Source organism: Podarcis raffonei, chromosome 2, assembly GCF_027172205.1.
Source record: "Podarcis raffonei isolate rPodRaf1 chromosome 2, rPodRaf1.pri, whole genome shotgun sequence".
Lineage (NCBI taxonomy): Eukaryota > Metazoa > Chordata > Lepidosauria > Squamata > Lacertidae > Podarcis > Podarcis raffonei.
In genome coordinates this window covers 85,676,603-85,701,994 of record NC_070603.1, presented here as the reverse complement: position 1 = coordinate 85,701,994, position 25,392 = coordinate 85,676,603, and the positions used below count along the sequence as shown (strand labels likewise).

At 41.5% G+C, this 25,392-nt stretch overlaps 1 protein-coding gene and 2 long non-coding RNA genes across 3 annotated transcripts in view; 2 read left to right on the top strand and 1 right to left on the bottom strand.

Moving 5' to 3' along the window:
- KBTBD12 (kelch repeat and BTB domain containing 12) overlaps window positions 1-16,673 on the top strand; it is a 53,052-nt gene extending 36,379 nt beyond the window's left edge. The window contains exons 5-6 of the mRNA XM_053377980.1: window positions 664-861; window positions 16,500-16,673. Coding sequence (XP_053233955.1) covers window positions 664-861; window positions 16,500-16,666 — 365 coding nt within the window. The 3' untranslated portion in view covers window positions 16,667-16,673. The remainder of the gene's footprint in view (window positions 1-663; window positions 862-16,499) is intronic.
- On the top strand, window positions 11,498-13,111 carry LOC128408368 (uncharacterized). Its single transcript, XR_008329055.1, has 2 exons — window positions 11,498-11,611; window positions 12,874-13,111. It is a non-coding gene; the product is annotated as an uncharacterized LOC128408368 (long non-coding RNA).
- On the bottom strand, window positions 16,660-21,622 carry LOC128408369 (uncharacterized). The gene is made up of 3 exons (XR_008329056.1): window positions 21,448-21,622; window positions 17,819-19,113; window positions 16,660-16,752 (listed from the first exon to the last, which is right to left on the bottom strand). It is a non-coding gene; the product is annotated as an uncharacterized LOC128408369 (long non-coding RNA).
- Between the last annotated feature and the right edge of the window lie 3,770 nt (window positions 21,623-25,392).

Here is a 25,392-nt window from a genome sequence, read left to right as displayed (position 1 = left end):
TTAAGGGGTGAGCAACAGTTTAAGTTTCTCCAGCACACCAAAACCATTTAGTCCTCTCTTCTCCTATTTATATGCATATAGGACAGAATAAGGAACGTGGAGTCCTCCAGGTATTGATGGATGGACAATTTTTAAAATAATATTTTTGACATACAAGTTTTCCAATATACCAGACTTGCACAAAACAACAGATTAAAAAAGTGTGTGTGTGTGTGTGTGTGTGTGTGTGTGTGTCTGTGTGTGCTACTCTCAGCCATATCAGCAGCCACAAAGGAGCACCTCACCAAGCAAGTATGGGGTGTGTTCATAGAAGACACTCAGCAAAATGTCACCATACACATGTTTAAAACACACACATACCATACAATGCAGTACATCCACAGTTGGGTAACATGCAATTTTATATTGGATCCCCCCCCCCGGCACTCATTATCCATAGATCAGGAAAATATGAATTAAATGTATGGGGAGTGTACGCTACCACTTGGATGAGGATAATGTTGTGTGGATGACGTGCAAGACATGCGCATATCATATCAATCAAATCAACTTTAAACAGCCTTGCGTACACAGCTGATATGAAGAGCCATTAGTGGCAATGCATTCCTCCATGTTTTCTGCTATCATTAATGTATGTCTCTGTTTGTCTTTCTCTGTCTACAGGTGGGATTGGCTGTCTTGGTCGAGACAGAGGACAGTCACGGCAATGTCTTGATGCAGTGGAGATCTATAACCCTGAAAGGAATTTTTGGAGAGATGGTCCTCCCATGCCCTATCCTCTTCTCTCCTTGAGAACTAACTCTACTTCTGCTGGTGCCGTGGAACGGAAGCTCTATGTCTGCGGGGGATTTCGTGGAGCAGGTACTGAATAAATCCAAAGAGAATGTGGCTGTTTTTGTAATATGCATTAGGAGCCACCAAGGCATCTGAATACAGATTCCATCATCCTAAGAGATACAAGTTGCATCCTGACCAGCTTTTATAATCCCTTCATTCTTCTGATACATGAATAAACTGAGCATCATGTCGCCTGTTCCCTTGGAACCAAACCTGAAGGGTGTTTTTATTTTCCCAAGCTTTTCAACCCTCTGTATGTTGCCCATGTCCTGACTGGTGTTTGTTTTTCATGCTGCTGACTATTTTTATAAAGTTGGTAGAGCAGGAGAATTTTAATCTCAGGTTCATAGTTTCGACCCCCAATTTGGGCAAAAGATTCCTGCATTGCAGGAAGTTGAACTAGATGATCCATGGGGTCCCTTCCAACTCTACAATTCATATATTCTCTCTCTCTCTCTTACACACACACACACACACACACACACACACACACTATCTAGGCAGAAAAAATTAGAAAGTTGCTATAACAGAGTTCCCAGCAATATCTGTGGTTCAGCTTTCTCCTAAAGGTAAAGGTAAAGGGACCCTGACCATTAGGTCCAATCGTGACCGACTCTGGGGTTGTGGCGCTCATCTCGCTTTATTGGCTGTGGGAGCCGGCGTACAGCTTCTGGGTCATGTGGTGAACCAGAACAGTGCACAGAAACACCGTTTACCTTCCTGCTACCTATTTATCTACTTGCACTTTTGACGTGCTTTCAAACTGCTAGGTTGGCAGGAGCAGGGACCAAGCAATGGGAGCTCACCCCATCACGGGGATTTGAACCGCCGACCTTCTGATCGGCAAGTCCTAGGCTCTGTGGTTTAACCCACAGCGCCACCCACGTCCCAGCTTTCTCCTAGTGCCTCTTAAATGAGACCCCATCCTGTAGTTTATATTATTCCACCTGATGTAGCCTTGAGAACATGGCTCCGCAGCCATTCATCATGTATGTAGGGCTGGCCCTAGCTAGCATTAGGCAAGGTAAGCCTTATACAGCTTTGGAAGGTTAGGGGGAATTCAGAACTGAATTTTTTTGGGGGGGGTGCACAGGGAGATGTGTGTTCTATACAGCTTTACTGGAGTAGTGGGTGCCATTTGCTGTTAACATCCCAGGCCTGTGCAGTGAGCAATGGTGTGAACCTGCCCTCACTCCGTGTTTCCACCAGAATGTTGAAAAAATCTGAATGCTTGCCTGCCCTTCAGCTTCTATATGTGGATCTTCACAGCTGTCGAAACTAAAAACAGCAATGCCCTTGGCCAGACTTCCCCTCTAGTGTGCAATATGTACTGTTCCCTATCCTTGATACCGCACACGACTGTTTCTTTGTTTTCATATATTCATGGAGCTTACAGGAGAATAAGCACTAAGGAAGCACAGAACAGGATTATCTTATCATTACTATTAAAGTCCCGAGAGATATATCATGTTCCCCAAATAGTGAGAATAATACTGTCCCACTTGTGTAAAATCTGGTCCCTGTCCCACAAGGCCAGCCTCACTCACACACACACCAGCCCGCTAAGCATGGAATTTTCACTGTCATAGTAGCAGCTATTGAACCAATCGGCATCCTTTGCTTCCTAACTCATCAGCATACTTGGATACGGTTGGTTAAAAATATTTTGTCAGGCGGCTTCAGGCATGCAGTCTTCTCATACTGTGGCTGTTCGATTTTCTTTCTCTGCCCCCTCCCCCCGCCTGCCAAATACACCTAGGCCTTAAGTACATCAAACATGTATTCCCACCTGACACAGCTGCTGTTGCCACAGTTCCTTTCACAAGGAAAACGCCAGCAGACAGATACTTTATCTAGCACTAATGAATGTCAAGTCAGGTTAATTACTTCTCAGATTCTCTGCTTAGGAACACCACAAAACATGCATCCATCTTTTATGTGACAGTAGTTCCAGCTGGGCTAGGTTTGAGTTGTTATCTCACTTCATTTTAAAGCTCTGTGTTCTGGATTCTATTCAAAACTAACCCTTCTTCCCACTGCCATTCTTTAAAAAAAAATTTAAAAATAAAAATAAAAATGACAGACATATTCATGTGTTCCCAAGAGGCCTGGAACTGTACAGCTCAAAACACTGGTGATGATGGTAATAATACATTGCTGTATTTCTGTGGTAAATCTTGTGGGCCCCTCCAGGCATTCTTTTTATTGTGCGTTCAGGATGATTTGTGCTCATGGTGGTATCAAGGTAGTTACGCACAATGCTGGTTTCCCTTGCAACAGTTTTGGGGTATGCCTACTGTTTTGTTTCCAGTCAGAGCATGTCCCATAGTTTCCTCCTGAAATTGTGTCACTTTGTGTACAATAAGTATTCAAAGTGTGTGTGTCTCTTCTCCCACTTTCGCTGTGCTATAGTGCAAGAGTACCTTGACAGAGGGCAACTATGTGGTGACATTGAGGGAGCATTGCAGAACAACTAATGTTGTGTGGACAGTTCAGTATAAGTGCACAATCATTTCATCAATAAAACACCAGAGTGAAGGGGCCCTGGGTGTTTTGCACTTGTGATAGTGCAGCCTATAGCACTGGCTGGCTGAGCTGGTGTGTAGCACTTAACAGTTTGTAATCCAGCTTCTGTGACCTTGGCCAGGACATAGTTAAACGTCACAACGAAAAGTTTGGATGGGCTCAAAATCTCACAAAGGAGCAAGTTAAGGATTATGAAGAGATCCTGTGATATAGGACAGGGATTAGCAGACTTCTACTTCATTATTTTTAAATGAAATCTCAAGTTTTGCCATCTGGAGCTGGGTGCAAAAGATATACACATTCTAAGAATGAAAGGACTCTGAGCCCAGCAAATGTGTGTACAGTTGTGTGTGTCTGCAGGTGGATTTCACATACTGATTTGCCCTAACCTGCCTATTCTTTGCGGGCTTCTATTCATCTTTTATTTTCATTCAGATCTGAAAAACAAAAAGCTGAAACTTAGTAGGTGAATAAATTCTGAGTACTGATGGCATGCATCAAGTAAATGAAGCAATTAGATTCAGCATGACTAACTGACTTATCATCATACAGTTTCTGAATAAGGCCTTTTGTACGTCAGAACTGCCATGATAAACACCCTGTCAAAAATGCCATTATGATGGGAATTGGAGCCCTTTCCCTGATCTAGAGATAGGCAGGACTGGCACTGGAAGGAAAAAGGGAGGTGTTTTCCACAGAAAAGTTTGCCACGACGAAAGAAGGGCTAATGACAAACCTCAAATCTCATCATCACGAAAAACTGACTTTGCACGCTGAACTGCTCAAGTTACTTGCTTTGGAGAGTTATTGGAATAGTCGCTTTCCCCCTGTTATTTAGATGTGGGATAGCTTTCCTCCACCCCTGTGCCCTTAAAGGGATGGCAAAATGTAGCCCAAAGTTGGAGGTTGGGGGAACAGCATGTAAACAAGATCCTGAACTAGTGCTGGAGGTTCCCAAATGCATGAACTCACAAAACTCAGTATGTGTTTGTACTGCAAAGTGAACAAAATGTGACCAGAGCCCCTGACAGCTGCTTTCAAGACTGTGCATTTATCTGAAATGTCTGTAAAATAATTATTTATATTACAATATAAATATTACAATTTGAGAATCCCAAGTGGTGCTCAGGCCAGTGGACGGCAATACTGGCCGCAGATCAGCACACAGCTACATGCCCTCAAGTCTCATTGTCTTCAAAGTTTGCATAAACAGTGAGCTGGGCTGAAGAGGCAGCTATGCCGTCCATTTGGCACTGAGATGGAGTCTGTTCAGAGAACCGTTGAGACTGCAGGCAGCTATGATTTTTCGTGCTTGATTTGCTGCTTAATATTGGCTCATCCTTGCTATTAGTAATTGCTGTCTTCCCATTATTCTATATGGCTGAAGCATTAAGAGAGCTCATTATAAGTAGCTTGAAAACTCTGCTTGAAATCCCTTTTCCAACCTGCTCTGACATCAGCCAGGAATCTACACTCTTTCTTCCATTAAAGCAGTAAAACAGTTATTTGCTTATTAACTGTGCTGATTCTGCTAATATGCATCTAATGATAACATTAAGACAGGGAGGAATCAAACTTTTCGTTCTGGTGATTCTGCCCGCTCAGCTCCTTTCCACCTCTACCTCTTTATATCCTAGTGTTGCAAATAGTGATGTCCTCCAGTTGTCAGCAATATTAAATCCAGCAGTGGGAGGTTCAGCAAGGCCGTTTTGCTTTAGAATCTCTATGTCAATTACAGTTTATAGCTTTGCTTGCCCCAAGAGGCTATTGTCTTTAAATGAACACTCAGGAATATGCAGTGGACAAGAGCTGCCTTGTGTTTTCCAAGTGGGTTGACTGCTAAGCCATTGCCCGTACATTACTGGTTTCAAGAGAGTTGTTGCAGACTGGTAGCACAATGCTTCTATTACAGCTCTTTCATTCTCAAGCTAAACCTCCGGGCCTCCAGGGGCTGACAGCTGTGGCCTGTGTTTGCCTGCCACAATTGTCACATTTAGTATGCTTCACTAAAGGAAAGGGCAAACAGCAGCTTCAGATGACTTGAGGTGGTGGTGGTGGTGGTGAACTGGTGCTTCACTTGCAGAGGTAGCAGCAGCCAGAGGCTATCAGTGGAGAAGGTGAGCTGTTCACCTGGCCCTCCTCCACAGCTGCTGAATTTCCCCTGCCTCATGAGGAAGCCAGCCTTTTTGCACCTTTAGCCAGCAGAAAGGGTGTTGTTCCTTGTGGGGAGTTGCTTTGGGGTGGGAGTAAGCAAGAGCAAGGGTTTCATTGCCCAATTCAAAGGGCTGGTTTTGACCTTAAAGCCTTAAATGACTCAGGACCACAACCCCTCAAGGATGGCCTCTCCCCATATGAACCAACCTGGACCCTGTGAGCATTCTCTGAGGCCCTTCTTTGTGCGCTTCTTCCATGAGAGGTCTAGAGGGCGCCAACACAAGAACGGGCCTTTTCTGCAGTGGCTCCCCATTTTGTGGCATGTTCTCCCTAGGGAGACTTGCCTGGCTCCTTCATTACATATCTTTAGGTGCCAGGCAAAGACATTTCTCTATAACCAGGGCTGATTAAATATTCTACAGCCTTTTAAATGTATGGGAGGGGGTCATTGGTTTGTTTTTGTTTTACTAGTTATTTTGTGTTCTCATTTTGTTTGTTTTTTGTGTTGTGAGCTGTTCCATGATCTTCAGGTGAAGGGCAATATACAAATGTAATAAATGATAAATAGTAATAAATAATATTATAAGTAATATTTACAAAATCTTCTCTTTTATGTTCTTTTGTAACAGAATGCCTACCATTTGCTCCTAAATGGAAATATAAAGAGATGGCCGTAAGCAATGGGGTTAAAACCTGCCTCTTGCCCTTGGTGTTGTGTGGTCTGACTTCCACTAAGAGGAGACCCATGGGTCCCCGCAATGTGTCCCCCCCCCCACTTACCCAGCTTATTGGCAGATATTTTATTAGTTTGAAATGATTGTGCATTAAGCAATCAATTTTATTCTATGCTATTCCGCCAATATGGTCCTTGATGTGGTTTAAAATAACAAGTCAGCAATATCAGCATTATAAAAACAATTATAGAGAAACAGTATGAGAAAGAAAAACATCAGCAATATCGGGGCTGCAACAACACATTGTTTACACAGATGACTCAACTTAAAAACTAGATGGGAAAGTGAGTTTTTGCTATAGGCCTAAATTGGGTGGGCTTTGCAGGCTTCAACTGGACAGTGAATGGTTTGAGTGCCACCACTGAAAAGGTCCTGTCTCTGGTGAGAAACAACTCCAACTCTGATGGCAGTAGTACCCAAAGCAAAGTCTTTCCATTTGATTTATACTCATAGAGTTGGGAAAGGGAGGACACTCCCCAAAACCAGTTGTCACAGGATTGGAGTTACATAATCCGCATGGCTAGCTCCAAACCAAGAATGTGCTGCAGTGTACATGACTCGCAAGCCAGAGTAATATGGCGCTATTGGGGCTGCAGACATGCCTTCTTTGCATGTGGGACACACAGGTCTAGGTTGCCTCCAGAGACTGTCACTATTTTGTGAGAGGGATTCAACTGCATGCTAGAAATGTAGGTTTACACAACAAAAGTGGATTAAAGGCTCTGATGCAACAAATCAACTTAAAAAACACACATTTTGCAGTGAGAAAAGTGATGGGGAAATGCACTAAAAAGTCTGGAATCATGATCAGCTGATGGGACGATGTATAACCTCCCTGCAAACAAATCAGAACAAATGCTCAGCAAAGAGCAGATATTGTATAACCTTCGCTCAGGCTTTGTGCAAGTAAATTGGGATGAACACTCAATAAACAGTTCATTTGGAGAAGTCCCTAAACCACACACTCCTACCACACAAGGCCTTGGAACCCCTGCCAACATTTTGGTTCTATGATGCATGCTAGAATCCCCATTATCTCATGAATCCCCATTGCCACTTCTAAGCTATTCAGTTTTTCAGTCTGTCGGACAGGCACATTTGCCCAATATTTTTACCAGGCACAAGAGGCTGTAACACAGAACTCTTTAAAACAAAATTATTGGAGATGTTATATAAAAAAGTAGACAGAAAAGGTCTGGGAATTCCAAATATAGTTTGGTACTGTCAAGCGATAAAATTAGCTTTAATAAAGGACTGGTTTTCTCCAGATAATATCATAGAAGTAGAGTCATTACTTGGAAAAAAGAGATTTTCGAAATATGCTGTGGTATGACAATGACAATTGGGAAGGCATAATTGTCAAAGTTAAAGCAACGGTATGCCCAGGACTTTCCCCATTAACTTCATTTTTCTATAATGAATTCATAAACCCTGATTCTGGTCTAATAGGAGTTTTTAAAGATTGGTAAATCACAGGGTTAGATGTTATTAATGTATTATTGACTGGACAAAATATTGCCTATGAGAAAATCACAAAAATAATGGGAGGAACAAGACACCCAGAGCTTCAGTTCTTTCAGATTAGGGGAGCAATAACTTTTATACTTACAAAATATGGAACACTAATAAAATAAAGTAAACATGAAAGGGACCATAGGTAAATTCTACTATATGATTTGAGATACAGAACAAACAGTAATTTTATGAGAAAATGAGAAAGGGATGTTAGATCTGAAATAAGAACAGATGAATGGAAATGGTTATGGAGTCATATTCTATGTAGGCTGGTATCAGCAGATTTAAGGGGAAATAATTTCAAAATCCTGTATCAATAGTATGTTACACCATACAAGCTGAATTTAATATATCAAACAGGACTGGATAATTGTTGGAGATGTGGGGAAAGAAGAGCAGATTTTATGGATATATTTTGATAGTGCCTTATCATCCAGGGTTTTTTTTTTTTTGGAATATAGTTATAATACCATCATAGAAATGGGTATCATTATACACTTCTTGAGCCTAAAATAGTGCTTTTAAGGTTTTGTGGAAGTGACAGTCCATTTTTTAACAGCTTTAAAAATAATGCAAGCAAAGAACTGGGAAAACAGCAATGTACCATCCTTATTAGATTGGACTGAGAAAATATGATCTCCTGTAACAATGATCAAATTAACTTGCTTTAACAGAACACATATAAATCAGCCAGATAGATTTATGGGGAAATGGGCTACGTTCTTTCTGTTTTTGAATAGTAAATATCAAGACAATGCATAACCATATGATGCTTTTAATCTACTGCAATCATATAAACATTACTCATTATTATTTCTGTGTTGTACAATAAGACAAGCACATGGGAGAGAGCGGTAGGACGGAAGAGAAAGCACTAGAAAGTGCTAGCATAGTATCTTTTTGGAATTAATAACATCAGTTTCAACAGCACCCCCAACTGATGCTCTCAGGACGCAAGAGGAAATTTGATGACTTCTGCAGCTCAAAGAGTACCATGTGATTGTAGAAGTCCGCTCACCTATCAGGAGCCGGATCCTGACTTGCATCCTGGTTTGGCGAATGGGGATGCAGGCTTGGACATGGGCTGTGCCAGGGGGCGGAGCTGGCGGCTTCCCTTGGGTCCACTCCCTGGCCATTTAAACAGCCCTCACCTGGGGGCCTAACTGCCTTAACAAGAGAAAGAAAGCAACACTCACACATATAGTGATTCTTTTGCCTCTTCTGTAGCAGTGTTCAGGCAATCCCACATCAAGAGCAACAGGAAGGAATTCCTACTATAGAACCAGCCCTGATTTAGAACCAGTAGCTTGGCAACTGTACAAAGAGAACTTAGAGGATGGATCATAAGGAGAATAACCTGTTAAGGGAAGGAATTATTTCTGACTGTGGCCATAGACTGATGCATGGAATGGTAAAATTAACTGGTCTGGATTTCAAGCATCTGATAAAAATTAAGAAAACTGTTGTCTGGATAGCAGGGTACTGCTGAGGAGGTAGCCTTGCAGTGTCAAGTACCAAAAAAATGTCAAGGATAAGGATGCTAGGTTCAGGAAGGGGCGGAGATTTTGCACACTCTCTTCTACATAGCTGCAAAAGCAGCTGAACTCTCTCTTAATGTATATCTGGTGGGTCAAATTACCAAGAGCAGCAGTTCACAATGGTTTCATCTCCTCTGATAGACTCACCTCTGCTTCTGAGAAGGGAGAGGGAAATATTTGGGTCGTGCAAGGCTAAAAGGTCGTGCAAGGCTAAAAGTAGTGCTGGGGGAAAGTGATAGGATCTTGAGGACCCATTAAGGAAAAGAGAGGGTGTGGCTGGGACAGAGCAGATGAGGTGAGACGGGTAGAAGAACAGCAGGGAGACATAATCATAGAATTGTAAAGTTGGAAGTAACCCTGGGGGTCTTTTAGTCCAACCCCCTGCAATGCAGGAATCTCAACTAGATAACATAGATAATGAACAATAATAACAGTATGGGAGACTGGGGACTTGCTATTGCAGTTCTTGACCACATAAAGACTTAGAAATTTCAGTGACTCAGGAACTAGATCTTATTTCCAGACTATGCAACAGCCTTCCTGTTTGACACTGTTCAGATCATTTATCCTCTTTTCTCCTTTTGCCAACATCTGTTTCTGTGGGTTATAGCATTCATGAAAGTAACTTACCCAGAATTATTAGACTTGGGTTACATCCACAAAATACATTTAAGGCACTGGAGGAAGCCTGAGAACTTTAGTTTTTTTGTTTGTTTGTTTGTTTTAAGAATAATTTTTTATTAACCGACCAATCACATCAAATCAAACCAAATTACATAAATTCCAAATTACACAGCCGAATTTTAAATTTTTGTTGGGGGTACCCATATTTCAAGTTCCGAAGGGATCTAATCAACTTCTTGCTTCTTACTGCTGTTTTAATGTCCACAAATCTAACCTTATGATGTTCACAGTACTATCCAGTCCTTTCTTATTATTTTTCCACATCTCTTGTTGTTATTTTCATATATTTTTCCTTTCTCTTTGTGACCTCTGATAGTCTCCGCAAGCTGGTTAGAACAGTTTGTAATCCTGCGTGGATATTATTTTTTATCCAGTAGCCATATCCAGACGTTTTCCATATAACATTACTTCCATACATCAAAACAGTCTTAGTGTCATTAATCTTCACCAATCTGCCTCCTTTCTCAAAACCTCTGAGGAGATTCACTAGGAATGCAGTCTGAAAACAAATCCGTTCTTCCTCCCGGCTATAAATCCTTTGGCAAGATGGCGACTCCGAATTAATGGCTGCACCATTCCCAAAAGCTCTTATTGCTTCTCGATCTTCATAAAGCATACTTTTGGTTAAAGTTTATCTCCACACAGACCTTAATCATCCTGCTTGGGTCAGTTCAACCGAAGGTTCTAATGAGGAGGGGTTCTTGTAAATCACATAGAAGGAAAGTAAAAAAGGTTTTCCCCCCATTCAGCCCTGTTGTCAACATACCCCGCCTTTGGTGTATCTTCATCGTAAAATATTCCTGTTTCTCCAGCCCGTCGTCTTCTTTCGCAGAGGTCACTTAAATTAGCAGACTTCACTCCCCTTCTTCACTTGAAATATGTGCATTTGCTTCTTTTGTAATTAATTATTCCAAATTGCTGCAACTAGTGTGCGATCAGAGACAGCGTCCAGGAGAGCCGAGGTCCACACGGGGGCATTCTGCCTAGGGCCCTCACCCCCTTCTTTCGAATTAGGGGGTGATTTATGGGCACAGCAGGCAAGGGCAGTGTTTCCCATTTCCTTGGGGCAACAAGGGAGGCTGCCTACTCCCATAACAGCCTCTTAATTACCCCGTGTGGGTCGGAGAGATGGTATTGTCGGCCATCTTCCAATGCGCCCCCTAGTAGCAAGAACTTTAGTTTGTTAAGGGTTCTGACCTCACCATGCTACAATTTGCAAATTACGGTCCCTGGGATGGTGTAGACATGTACATATACATACTTTTGACAACCAAACTCTTTTGATTTGATTCATTTTCATAGTTCAAGGGACAGGAGGCAACCATCCAGCATAAAATAAAATAAGATTCAACCCTTCCATTTAAAAAAAAAAAAAGTCATGTGCTTTAGATGCCAGCTTCCTATTTTTTGCTGTTCTTGCATGGAAGAACATTAAAAAGTACATGACAACTCAAATATTGAATTGCAGACACTTTTCTGCAATTCAATATCTATCTAGATAGATATGAATGAAGTTGGAGTTTCATCTTCAAAATTGCCTTTCCTGAAAAATGCAACTTTCCCATAAAAAGGGAGAGAAAGAAAGTACAGTAGCAGCAGCAATCGATATGTAGTACCATAGCGGTAAGTATAAACTCTAACCACATATGGAATGCAATTTTCAAAGAACAGAGAAGTAGATTAAATATTTATCCAGCATACCCTAAAGCAATCTGTAAGCTTCCCCGTGCAGTGGCCAGTCTTGAGAGAAGGAGGCCGAGTCAGCCTGTCATACAGCTGTAACAGCAAAACCCAGCCTGGTTATGTCTGAGTGGCAAAATGCATTCATACTTGGAAATGGAAGTTTATGAGCCTCCAAGTAGTGCTTCTTCCCTTGCAGAGCATCTGCAAGAATGTTGCAGAGCATAGTATGGCTAGGAATATTAAGCAAGTATGTTTCCTAATAAAAAACAAATAAAAGTAAGCTAGTGGCACTTATCCTGGACAGAGGTGCAAACATGAAAGTTTTAAAGCCCTACCTGGTCTTTAAAAATAATAATTCACTGCTAAATTTGTGACTTGAAAGATACATCAAGGATACTATCCATAATGTAAAAACAAACAAACAAAGCTATACATAAAAATATAAACTGAAACCACCTTGCCAAGCTCACAACAAACCCAATAGTCTGTGTGGGTTTGCATGGTCCTGTACTTTATTGCACCAATAGCTAATAAACACATTCAATTTGTTCACAAAGAGATCATCAGATTATCTTCCCTCTCTGTCTCACTTTAGTTTAATGATATGTACAATATCTCATACTTGAAATATCTATTCCTCCAGTGTTGCTAAGTTCATTTTTCCCAGTTATAAAAGATGATCAGTTTAAGAACTGTCAATAATTGTTGAACTAATTCCCTATATTCCAATGGTGTTTGATCCTTTATCAGTGCAAATAAAATAAAGGATCAATTAGTAGTACTGTACATATCTTGTTATCACTTCAATCTCCTTTACCATGTCAGACCAAAATTTCACAACCTTAAAGTAAGCTCAAAATGTAACATTCCAGATTAGCTGCCTTATGCCTCCAACATAAATTACTTGCCATACTGTACTATGGACACAACTGGCTAATAATGGTGTTAAATGCCAGCATCAGATGAATTTAAGGCTTGACCTAATTGTACAAGAAGTGACATTTTGCCAAATCTCCAATGATCCATTGAGATTTTACCTAGTTTGTCAAAACAAGACAAGCACATTCACTTTTGGTAGCTGGTTCCATGACAAGCACAGATAAATGCCTGTGGAATTCTGACTAGTTAATGACACCTTCCTTTCTCTCCTTCCTATTTGCCATTAAATGCATTTTTAAATTTAAAAATGTTTTAATCTTTAGACCATAAGGAGTCCTCATCAGCAAGAATCCTCATCTGATCTATGTAAACATAGATACCCAGCGATGCTGCTTCCTTTTCTCCTAGCACGGCTTCAACAATTTCAATGATCTATTCCTTTTTCAAAAAAATCAATGTTTTTACAGCTGTTCACTCCCCTCTTCAGCACATAAGCTTGCATCTCCTGTTCCTGCAGACCTATGTCAATTTTGTGAGCAATGAAAAGCTAGAGAAATGAAATGTACAGAATGTGACTTTATCGGTTTCACTTCTTAGGATTGCAGTTACTGTATGCAAAGTGATAAAGGACTACTGTATTTATTTAACTTGTTTTCTATCTTCCCCATCTCAAAAGTTTCAGGACATGCAACTACACAAAAATAAAATCCATAAGTACAATATTTATTAAAACACAGAATACAAATATCATAATAAACAATTACCCCATGCCAAATAAATCACTGTGCACATTATTCCAATGGCATAATTTCATCATCCATAAATAAGGGATAATGAGCACCCCTGAAAAGCAGCAAAATAGCCTCTCCTCTTGTTCCACTTTTATAGTCCTCAAGAAAGGGCAAGATTATAATGGAGATACAGTGGTACCTCAGGTTAAGTACTTAATTCGTTTCGGAGGTCCGTACTTAACCTGAAACTGTTCTTAACCTGAAGCACCACTTTAGCTAATGGGGCCTCCTGCTACTGCCATGCCGCCAGAGCACGATTTCTGTTCTCATCCTGAAGCAAAGTTCTTAACCTGAAGCACTATTTCTGGGTTAGCGGAGTCTGTAACCTGAAGCGTATGTAACCTGAAGCATATGTACCCTGAGGTACCACTGTATTACAAATGAAGAGAAAGCCCCAGTCAGAGTCCAGTAAATAATTTCCTGTGTTAACAGTGAAGAAATTTGCTGGAAATTCAGTGGGAATGCAACAAACAGACATTTGGGAGGATGCGCATTGGAATTGGCTATGACTCCCTGCTGAGGGTGAACAGTGGCAAACCCAAGTTTGTTGCTGTACAATGTGTGAAATTGCTCAAAGAGTTATAATCCACTACCCCAATGGCTGTACCAAGCCAGGCTAGACCTAGAAATTCCTCAGAGCAGAGAATGAAAAAGATGAGCAAATCCTAGCCACACATTTTAGCTACATAAAAAGTTCAGCTGAAAATTTCTAACTGGTATGGGGGGGGGAGGTAGCTTTAAAAAGAACTTCTCATTAATACCAAAGCAGTTGGCTTTTTGTAATAGGTGTCAAAAAGCCCAGCTTTTGTGCTAGAAAATAAATGGCTCTTCCATTCACCTATAAAAGAAGAGGGGGAAAAGAACTCCGAAGCAAAATTCTCTCTTGCTTGGTGGCTCTTTTGTTACGGTACGATTGCTCAGCCATGGTTAAAAGCTGCTCTTTATAAAAACTGGCTTTAACAGAGTTGCTTGAATCTAACTGGTCTTGCCAAATCCATCAGTTTTTCCAAACAGGCAAAGTACAAGAGAGGCCCTGAAAGTTGTCTCCACCCTGCGAAGGAGATGGCTGCTTAACACTCATGCCCATGGAAACCATAAAACTCAGTTTCCAGAAGCCTGGAGGGCATTTTCTTACACAATGCATTTGAGAATGTCTGACATGTCTTTGTGTGTCGCATGTGAAGGCTACTAATTTGGGGAAGAATTTGGAAAGGATGTTGAATGTTCACTGCAGCCAATAAAGGTTTAGTAATTGCATTCTGAGTTAAGTTTAAAGAGGCAGGTCTCATCCTTGTAAGTAAAAGTACCCTCAGTTTTATCCACAACAGCAAAACAATGTAAGATAACCAGGATCAGAATGGCATACTTAGGATAGCATGTTGTTGTTGTTGTTTAGTCGTTTAGTCATGTCCGACTCTTCGTGACCCCATGGACCAGAGCACGCCAGGCACTCCTGTCTTCCACTGCCTCCCGCAGTTTGGTCAAACTCATGCTGGTAGCTTCGAGGATAGCATACATACCTTTTAATGCAGATCTAACCATTTCTGAAACTACTTGCAAGCCAACATCCACTCTAATTAGTTCGTTCACTTTTGTGTGATTTGCAGCTGCCTGCAGAAGTTACTCATTTTAGTTTCTCTTTTTCCCATGACCACGCCAAACATTGGGAAACCATCCCACAATGTGTTTTCTGCAGGGTTATGCCGTTTCACACACCAAAAGATTCCAGCCATGGCAAATTAGTGTTCGAGATGTGAATGCAGGGCAAGTATGACAACAAGGCCCAGAGCCAGGAGTCATAAGAGCATAAAGATCCCTGCTAGACCAGACCAAAGGCCCATCTAGCCCAACCTCCTGTTCTCACAGTGCCCCAGCAGATGCCAATAAGAAGCTCATCAGCAGAACATGAGGGCAAAAGTCACTCTTCTTGTGAGCTCCTCAGCAGCTGGTATTTAGAGTCCTTTCTTACTGAGGGCTCCTATCCTAACATCTCTTAGAGTACTCCATTGCAGCCATTGGGAAAAGTAAAACAAGTCATTTACTTGCAGTGAAATAAATATAGCACTAGGTTTAAGTTATGTGCGAGTAATATTAGATTATTTGGCATGCAAGATTTTTATTCATGGGTGAAGTCCCCACCATCCCTTGAATTGGGGGGTTGGGGATAGGGCCCAAATAACTGTTAACTCACTTGCATGAATTCTTCTGTCCAAGCGGCCAAAACAAATTGGATTGTTTGCACACTAGCCCTTTTTTCAATAACAGCTATCCTTTCTCTGACACTCACTTTTTACAGATAACTCAGAAGCTATCATTGCTTGGTCACTGTCTTCCAGTGTCTTCAGTGTTGTTTTTCCCCAACCCCAGAACTGATGCACATTTTCTTTTTCTTTTCTTGTCAATAAAAAGCAGTTGTAGCGCCAGCATAGACAGGCAAAACCCTACTGAGGCTTTTACGGGCAAGCAGGCCCTTTCATTAAAACTCCTTCTAGCAGGGAATGCCTATGTTATTTGTTTTCTGTTCAGTATAGATGAGGATAAGAAATTAAATTATTGATTTCCTTTCATTTATTTTTGATCTTTATTTCATTTTGCAAAAAAAGGAAAGAAAGTAAGTCCAAGAAAACCAATCATTAAAGATCCCCTATCTCTGCAAGGAAGCAATAAACCAGGTAAAACCAGTAAGGAGGGAGTTTTCAATTAACATTGCAAGGGAACTTTGCTGGAAAAGATTTACTTGTAAACAAACTTTATAGAAAAAGGACAATTCTGGACCATGTAGCACTATATTAGTTTAGAATGCATTCAGCATGCAATTAGTTTGGGCACATCCAAGAACCAAGTTCGTTTCCTTTTTAGATACAGTGGTCAAAGTAGAGAACCAATACTCAGTGAATGATGTCTTTTGTTATAAGCCAAACAGAAAAGGACTTGGCATTCTTAAGTCAAATCAGCACAACCTGGAGTTTCCAGACACATTGTACAGCTTGGAGTACAAATATTGGGTTTGCAAATCATGCTTCAGTCACTGCCGTATCTCCTTTTAATCTAAGCATAACATAAAAGAATTTTTTGCTTTGTTACTTACATCAAAGATGGTTTCTTGACTCCTTTGTTGATGTTGCATTTCATTTTTCTTTTTCTTTTTTTGGTTGCAGCTCGCCATGAAGTTATCACCAAAGAGATCTTAGAGCTGGACACCTGGGAAAACCAGTGGAATGTTGTGGCTGTCAACGTCCTCATGCATGATAGCTATGATGTCTGTCTTGTTGCTCAGCTGAACCCACGGGATCTCATTCCTCCTCCTCCTGATTTAGTGGAGTAATAGGCATGCAGGTTTCCCTTGCAGTTGATATGTGGAGCTTAGAACAGAGACTTTCATATAAATGGCCAGCAATGTCTCCTGGACACCTAAAGATGCCAGGACAACTGTTAGTTAAAGCATCTGGAGCGAATGAGAGCCTTTGCAGTTGCTTAAAGAATCAAGAAAACATTTGCACATTCAGAAATCAGAATTCTATACCAACATAAATACTGTGAAACCATTAAATTGTCAGCAGAGGGCCAAATGGAATGCAAAAGATGGCCTTAGGGTGCAATCCGGTACCTGTTTACCTGGAAGTAAGCTCAACTGAACTCAGTGGGTCTTACTTATGAGTAAACGCACATAGGATTGTGCTATTAGTCTCATAATCAGGTGGAATTGGCTCAAAAGTCAGATTGCATTGGCCCCGTCTTGATGGCGGAGGTTGCAGATAAGAAGCCTCCTTTCATACAGTCCTACATACTGTACAACCATAACCGTCCAGATGTTGAATCTCAGCTAGAACAGATAGTTTATTTCAAATTTCAAGAGAACTAATGTTCTATCAGCAATGGTTTCCTAAAGTTCTGGTTTGGTGCCTTATACAATGAAGGATTTTGCTTGCCTTAATACCTTGGGGCTTGCTTCTTATGGTTTCCATATGGAGCAAAGAGGAGATCCATACAAAGCTGTAGGACACGAAGTCAAAGCATTGGTCTCTCTAGCTCAGCACTGTCTATTACAGAGATAGCCAAACTGGTGACCTCCAGATGTTGTTGTACTACAACTCCCAGCAGTCCCAGCCAACATGCCCAATGGATGATGGGATATGTAGTCCAACAACATTTTGAGCACACCACATGGGTTACTCCTAGTCTGCTATGTCTAGCCATAGCTCTTCACTGTTAGAGGCAGGAATCTTTCACTATCCCAACACAGAAATGCCAGGGATTGAACCTGGGACCTTTTGCATGTGTTCATCTACTGAGTTAGAGTCCTTCTCTGTTGGTCTTCTGCTACCATAAGGCAGGCTGGGACATTCAGAACTTTCCACCCAGGTTGGTCTTATTGGTCCTTTACCCATCTCTTCTGCCCTGAGTTTCACACTAGAGCATTAAGGAAGGGCAATCTCTGTTAATGCCACTAGTGGAATTATCATCACCTACTGCTCACCTGGGGTGGTTTGTACTGAGGTAGAGAAAGGGTGAGCTGAGAATGCAGATGTCGCATCAGTAGTAGCTCTGGAGATCCTAGGAGTGAGAAAGGGAGAAAGAGCTGAAAAGGGAAGAGAATCATAGGTGTGAGGGTCCAAAATGAGTGGTCTAGGGCTTTTGGGAAGCAGTCATTCACTTTTCAAGTGTAATGTGTAGCCAGCCCATATTTAAAATTCCTGCTGCAGGAGCTTGAACAGAGGAAAAATGAGGAGAGTGAGATATATTTCCTACCCTGTTTATGACTCATCAACTTTACCTTGAAACATCAGTAAACGTTTCATAAAACACACAAAGGTAGCATGAACTTCACAAGAACTTGCTCAATGCAGAACACTGTGCTAGGGTTGAATCAGCATGTGTATGTGTTTAATAGAAAGAATTAATCTAGAAAAGAAGTGAAGCTGTGAGCCTCATGACTCAACCTTTTCCTGTGTGCTTTGTAGGTAGGATGTATTTGACAGTTAAAACATTTACATGTGAATGTTTCACAGCTATACTGTCAACAATAGAACATTTTAGCCTATAGTCTGGGGAAATGTGGGTGCTGCTTCCATAGATTACGTTGAATCTTGATTCTGATGTGGGCAAAAAGCTATTGGGATGCTTGCAAGTGCACACAAACCAAGTATACATCGCTTTGTTGGAGTTTAGAGATGATAAACAGTACTGAAGAACTTTCTCCACATATTCCCTAAGTTTTGATGCTATATTTGTCCAGTTTGTCCAATAAAGCTGCTATATTTTTACCTAGATTACCTCCAGACTGTCAGCATGTTGTGGGAGGGATTCAAGCACGTCCCAAAGTTTAAGTTTGTGCAGTTAAATTGGATTAAAGCACTTTGTTGCTCTAGCATAACAAATCCACATTTCCCCTCCTTTAAAAAATGACCTTGTGGAGAATTGGGAATACACTGAAAAGTATAGGATGAACAAATTATTAATAAGAAGACATATAAACACCCTGTACGAGCTATGTGTGAGTGTGTGCGCATGCAAGCACAGCACCCAAACTCAGAAATTAAAAATCTCTGTTGCTGCACACCAACCCAATCTCTGAGTGGTGCAAGATTCCAGGGGTTCCAGGCGCTTACCCAGGGTTCGTTTTTCCTTTTGGAAATGAGGCACAGCGGAGACTGTGGTGTCTTTATTATACAGTATATGGTTTATTTATACATATATACAACCTGAGCCTACGATGGAGGGGTTCACAGCATTTATACCCCAGGAAGGTCTTGCTTTTCCTGTAGCTGCAGCCTTGGATTCAAACAGAAATCGAGCATCACTGGCTGGCTGGCTCCCTAGCCTGCTGCCTTTTCTGCTTCAACCTTCTAGCTCACATAATGCCACTCTCCACTCTGGCCTTTGTCTTTCCAACTACTGGCGAGCTGAGGCACAGATCCACTTTCTTTGTTCCCTTAAGTGCCCATTAACTGGTACTAGGCTATCACCTCACCAGAAAGCTAGCTTGGCTATTCCAGGAATTTGAATCCTTAATTAGATTTTACCACTTGCCGGATCCAGGCAAGTACAGCCTACTTCCTCCTCAAACTCATAACATTATTCTTCCCCCACCTTCAAATTGCTGAGCAGCGCCAGGTACATCTTGCTAGTGCTCAATAATCAGGTTGTCTGGAAGTGCTCCTAATCTTTGCATGCCTCTATATCTTTGAAATGGAACACGTATATTTACATATTCCATTTCAAAGACAAAGGAGCAACAGAGCTAAGCTTTAGCAAAAGGGAGGGGGGAGGAACAAAAGGAGATAATTATTTTTACACTTTCAAAAAGTAAAAACAAATACAGCTTTTTGCCCATCGCTAACACTGTGGTTGTCAGTTCTAAATAAAGACTATTTACATAACCTTCAGCCCACTTGGAAATGTGGAACAGGAGCTCTGTGAGTGCAGACTTGCAAATAAAATCTCACCAGGGTGGTTGCTCACATCTTGCTCTGCTCACCTGAGCACCTCCTCCTTTGCAGCCTGCTCCTCCCTGCCCTCCCACCACTGCACCCTATGCTTCCCTCTCTGCGTTCCTCTTCTCACTTCCCCCCATGCACTGCACTCCCCCCAAACAGGGAAGTGGCAACTCTCATTAGTGGAGAGTTTTGTTTCCATGGTACCTACCATGCTAATAGCTGTCTTCTTTCCAAATTTAACTATGGGCTCTAATGAGTGATTAAGGCAGCAGATCACCTCAGCCATTTATATGGTTCATTTACACCCTCCTGCAAGGGGGCAAGAAACCGTGAAATTGCCCTCCCCAGCCTGTGGGCCAGAAGATCAGAAGCAAGCATCCTTGGAGCTCCCAACTTAAAAATGGTGCTCTCTGTGTCCAGAATGAACCGGGACAGAGAAAACCATGCTAAGTTGCTAAGTTGGGGGGCTCTGGAGGGACTGCTATTGAGGAATAAAAATGCCCATGTTTTACTAAGAGTAGACCCACTGAAATTCATGAAAATGGCTAACAGTGTAACCTATGCATGTCAATGGGTTTTTGCTGTAATTTTATATTGTATACTGCCCTGAGATCTTCAGATGAAGGGCAGTATATATATTATAAATTTAAGAAATAATAAGTGTATTTAGGATTTAAGCCTAAATTAGGTGCCTTAACTTCAATGGGAAATCTACTAAGTGCTACCCCATGGCTCCCCAGATGTTGCTGGACTATGAATCCCATCATCCCTGCTTACATCATTGTAAGGCTGGGAACGGTGGGAGTTGAAGTCCAACAACTTCTGGAGGATCTCAGATTCCCCATCCCTGCTTGATGGTGGCCTTGGATTAACTTCCTGTTACTTGCAGAACTGAACTAAATAAAACCTGTTTCTGCCTGCAACAAGAAAATCCATTCACTGCAAGCTAATGTAATCAATGTAATGCAATTGCACCTCTTTGCTGTTAGGGAAATGGCATGTTCTGGTGCCAGAAAGTGTGTGTTGTAGTCACAGAACAGGGGGACTAAGGACCAGGAATTGGAGGAAGCAAAACATTGTGACTTGGCCCTCCCTCCCTGTTTCTTTTAGCCATAGGGAGCTTCCAAATTGAATCCCACTTAAAAATAGTGACAATCATGTATCAACAAACTTTGGTTGGTCACACAGTTATAGTTGTTTTTTGGGGGGGGCGTTGCGTAAAAAAACCGTTTCCCCAAAACACCGTACTTTATGTGTACAGTAACAGGAAAATGGAGTGGAAAGTGTGGGATAGCCCTTGGCTTGACACAATATAATCTACCATTCCCTCCAACAAATCAGGATGAATGCTCACAATTCCAGCACTGCAGTGTACAATGAATGTCACACACCAGGCCAAAATAATGCTGTAAGCCAGGGATAGGGAACCTGTGGCTGTCTAGATGTTGTTGAGCAACACCCATCATCTCTGCTCATGCCAGCTGGGGCTGACAGGAGCTGGAGTCCAGCAACATCTCTTGAGGGCCATTGTTTCTCCAAACATACATACTGTAAGTAACCCAACAGGCTAGAAATCAAAAAATATTTCCTCACATCTCTCTAGAACTTCAGATTTTAAAATGGATCGGAGAGATCTGAGCATTTCTTCAAAGACATGCAATTCACTTACCAGTCATGCTCAGCTGCAGCTGATGTGCTAGCTGATGTGCTAGCATTTTACTCCAGATCTGGAGATTGAAAGGAAAGGATGTTTATAAAACTGCTTGTGAAACACACACAGCACGTCCTTTGATGCTCCTCCCTTATTTTCCTTTGGCTTCAATGCCTTATGTGCACTTGATGGAATGATTTAATAATATCCTCTTACTTCAGGAGAGCATGAATTCTACAAAACATAAGCCCCAGAGAAGTGAAGTTCTGCTGTATTTTATATATATATATATATAAAATCGTATTCGGCTGCAATCTTACCTGGGAGTAAAACCCATTGAAATCAATAGAGCTCATCTCTGAGTAGATGTGCCTAGGATTGTGCTGTTTATCGCAGCACATAATGTTTATACAATGAACATTCAAAGCCTTTTTCAGAAGAGAAATACGAGTCTGAGTTTTGTTTTTGCAAGTGTCTGCCAAAGTATGTATCATCCTTAGCTTAAGGTTTGTCTGTTTGTAAAAAATTCTTTTATTTGGTTGGGCAGAAAATAACCTGATCCTTTAAACTGCTGTTCAAAGCAATAAAAACCCAATGTGATCTGTGGCATGGACTATTATTACCAGTGCAACTGCACCACACAAGGTCCAACTTGGGCTGATTGGAGGTGCAAAATCACTAAAGACTATCCTGTCCATTGAAACTGAGTTTCTTCCTCCCCAGTGTCTTATACTGTGGCCTGTATCAGGTTGGCTCAGGGTTAAGAAGGTATATTATTACCCTTGCCATATCCACATTCAGATGTCAATTTTGAGTTGTGACCTTACAGAACAAAACTGTGAGCATACTAGTTATTTATATTGTTAAAAAAACACACCCCAGAATTTAGGAAATGAATTCATTTGAGAGTATTGTGTCTAGATCTCACCACTGCACTTCAAAAAAAAGTCATAGACAAATAAGAATGGGTTCAGAGAAGGACAACAAATATGGTCAGTGGTCTGGAAAACAAGTTCTATGAAGAAAGGCAGAAAGAACTGGATATGCTTAGCCTGGAGAATATATAGATTGCATGGTTTTCAAAATACATACAAAGTAACCTAACTCAGCTTTGTGGACGGCAGAACCTGGACTCAAACTACAGTCATACCTTGGGTTACAGACGCTTCGGGTTACGTGTTTTCAGGTTATGCACCGTGACAAACCCCGAAGTACCGGAACAGGTTACTTCCGGGTTTCAGCGCACGTGCATGCGCAGAAGCACTAAATCGTGCTTTGCGCATGTGCAGAAGCACCGAATCGCAACCCGTCCATGCGCAGATGCAACGCTGCGTGTCGCGAACCCTGTGGGTTGCGAATGTACCTCCCACACGGATCACGTTCGCAACCTGAGCATCCACTGTAGATTGTAAGCGGCATGGTAAGGAAAAGCATGAATGATTCTAGTTTAAGAAAAACAATGTTTTTGTGTGCTACAAATAGGCTAGTGTGTGCAGTGTGTACCTGAGAGAGGGGGCACGATAGCACTGTTACAATACTAGAAAAGTTGTCACTGTAGAAGGGGCAAAGACTTGTTTCCTTCTGCCCCAGAATGCAGGACTAGATCTGACGGACCTAAGTTACAGGAGGTGAGATTTGGGTTGAACATTAGGAGAAGTCGCTGAACAGTACGAGCAGTCCAACATGGAAACCAATTACCTAAAGGGGTGATGGGCTTTCCCTCACTAGAGGTCTTCAAGCAGAGGCTGGACAGCCATTTATTGGAAATGCTGTAGCTCTGGGTTTCCTGCATCAAGTGGAGTGGTGGCAGCAACAGAACAGATGACCTAGCTCTATGATTCTGTGAGAATATATAGGTGGGAGGAAGAAATTGTGTGCAACAGGGAAGAAACAGAAGGCGGTTTGTAAAAGCACAGCAGACATGGCTGGTTAAAGTGATACCTGAGCTGAATTTAGACTACACACCACATCAACTCTGATTAGGAAAGCAGCTTGTGAAAGTCTCCTGAGACTCCCATGAGGAATATGTGTTTGTAGTCCTCCAAATCCAGCCACAGCTCTGGCCCAGACATTATGCGGAGAACACTTATTAGGCAGTGTGAGGTCTCAAGACTCATACACAGGAACCTCATTCACTGAAGCTAATAGAGTAGCACTGCAGGGGAGTTCTGCCCTCTGCTTGCCCCTTGCTTAAGTATAGGCTTAGGCTGTTAAATCTCAGCCGCAACATGGCATGAACCACAAAATGGAAATGCTCCAGGGACTAGCTTTCCACAGACAGGCACACAGTATAATCAGGAACTTTTAATAAAAATAAAGGTGGAAGTTTTCGTCTGCTTTCCTGCAGCTATCCAGAAATAAAATAAGCACAGAGAGAGGATTAGCTGGCAAAGGAGACTGGATCTTAATTAGGAAACGGTTCACCTTGCTTTGTTTCCTGTCTTGATTTTTTTTAAAAAAAGATTGGAACCATATGTGGGACTTAAGAGCAAGAAGGGGAAGGAAACTAGAAGCTGCAGGTGGGGCAGAACCGCTTGATTAGTTCATGCGGATAGTGTGATTATAGTTAGGCACTAGGTGGCACTGGCCTAGGTTATTTCTGGGTGGAGTATACAATTTCCTGTCTCTGTTCTTGTCTGAGGAGATATTAAGTTCTTGTCTAGCTTTTTGACCAATGTGTCCTCTTAGCCTTCCATGACAGGTCATGTGAAATCCAGGCAATGTTGGTAAGAAGCTGGCAAAATGTTATCTTTTACAACTCTTAAAGATAAGGGATACTTTGCAGAGACCGCAGCTGGCAATTTGCTGCTTCCTTGGTTTCCTGGGAACTGTAGTTTGTTAAGGTTGCTGGCAACTGTAGCTCTCTGAGGAGAAAACTAGAGTTCTCGGGATTCTTTGAGTGAAACCAAGTGCTTTAAATGTGAGTTGAATGTGCTTTAAATGCATGCTGTGGATGTTTCTTAGGCATAAGGTCTCTTCTTCGTTTATTTGTCCAATAACAGGGAAAGGTAATTGAATTCACAAGTAAGTGAATTCCAGAGGGGAACAAACTAATATGAGGTAACCTTCAAAGAAGTGTTACATCAGTTTTTAACCACTGTAAACAAAAATGCAGCCTAATTCTATGCTGTTTTCCCACTGGGCAGGTTGCAGCATCCTATCTAGAGGCAATGCGAAAACTTTCCCTGAGGATCCAAGTCCTATTTCATTAGGTCATTCTTATCTTTTTCTGCTTTGGAATTTTGCCAAATGCAGTTGGATACTAGGCAGACAGAGCAAAGTTTATTTAAGGTTAGCTTGTCAGATGGAATAATCCACCAACTCTCCTGACCCCACCACCTAGCTGATTTTAAAACCCTCTCCCAGGGGCTCCTCCTCCTCCAAATCAGAGTCGTTTCAGGCTGCTTTAAAGTTAATAATAAATTGATAAATTGGGAGAAAGGGCCACACATTTCTCACCGTGCTTCTCTTTTGACCCTCACCAAGAACTGCAATTTGCTCCATTAACTGCTCCATCCTTTTAACTTCTTGCGCAATACAACAATTCCTAAGAGCTACAGCAAAGAAAACTGTGCCCTGAGTGATTTGGAAATGGCTGCTGCCAAGGGCATGGGCTTTCTTTTAAGAGCTCAGCAGACTTGACTCCTGCATTTTCTGGCTGGTCAATTCTGTAACCTGAAGTAGATGAGGGATTTAAAGCATTTCTTTCAAGTGAATTTGTATAGCTTATCTACTTAGGATGGATTTATCAGCTGGCCTCTTTTGCAATCAGGACAATAAATCCTCATACCCATTCAGCCAAAATAAATTGTTAAGTCATGCTTTATGGGACCAGCTCTTTAGTATTATCTCTATTTAGTTATAAGAATGATGTAATTCTAGAACCTGAATGGTAAATACATCCCCCGCTGGAGTCTGGAACCAATTCCAGATGAAATTAAATAGTGTTTTGCCATCAACTGC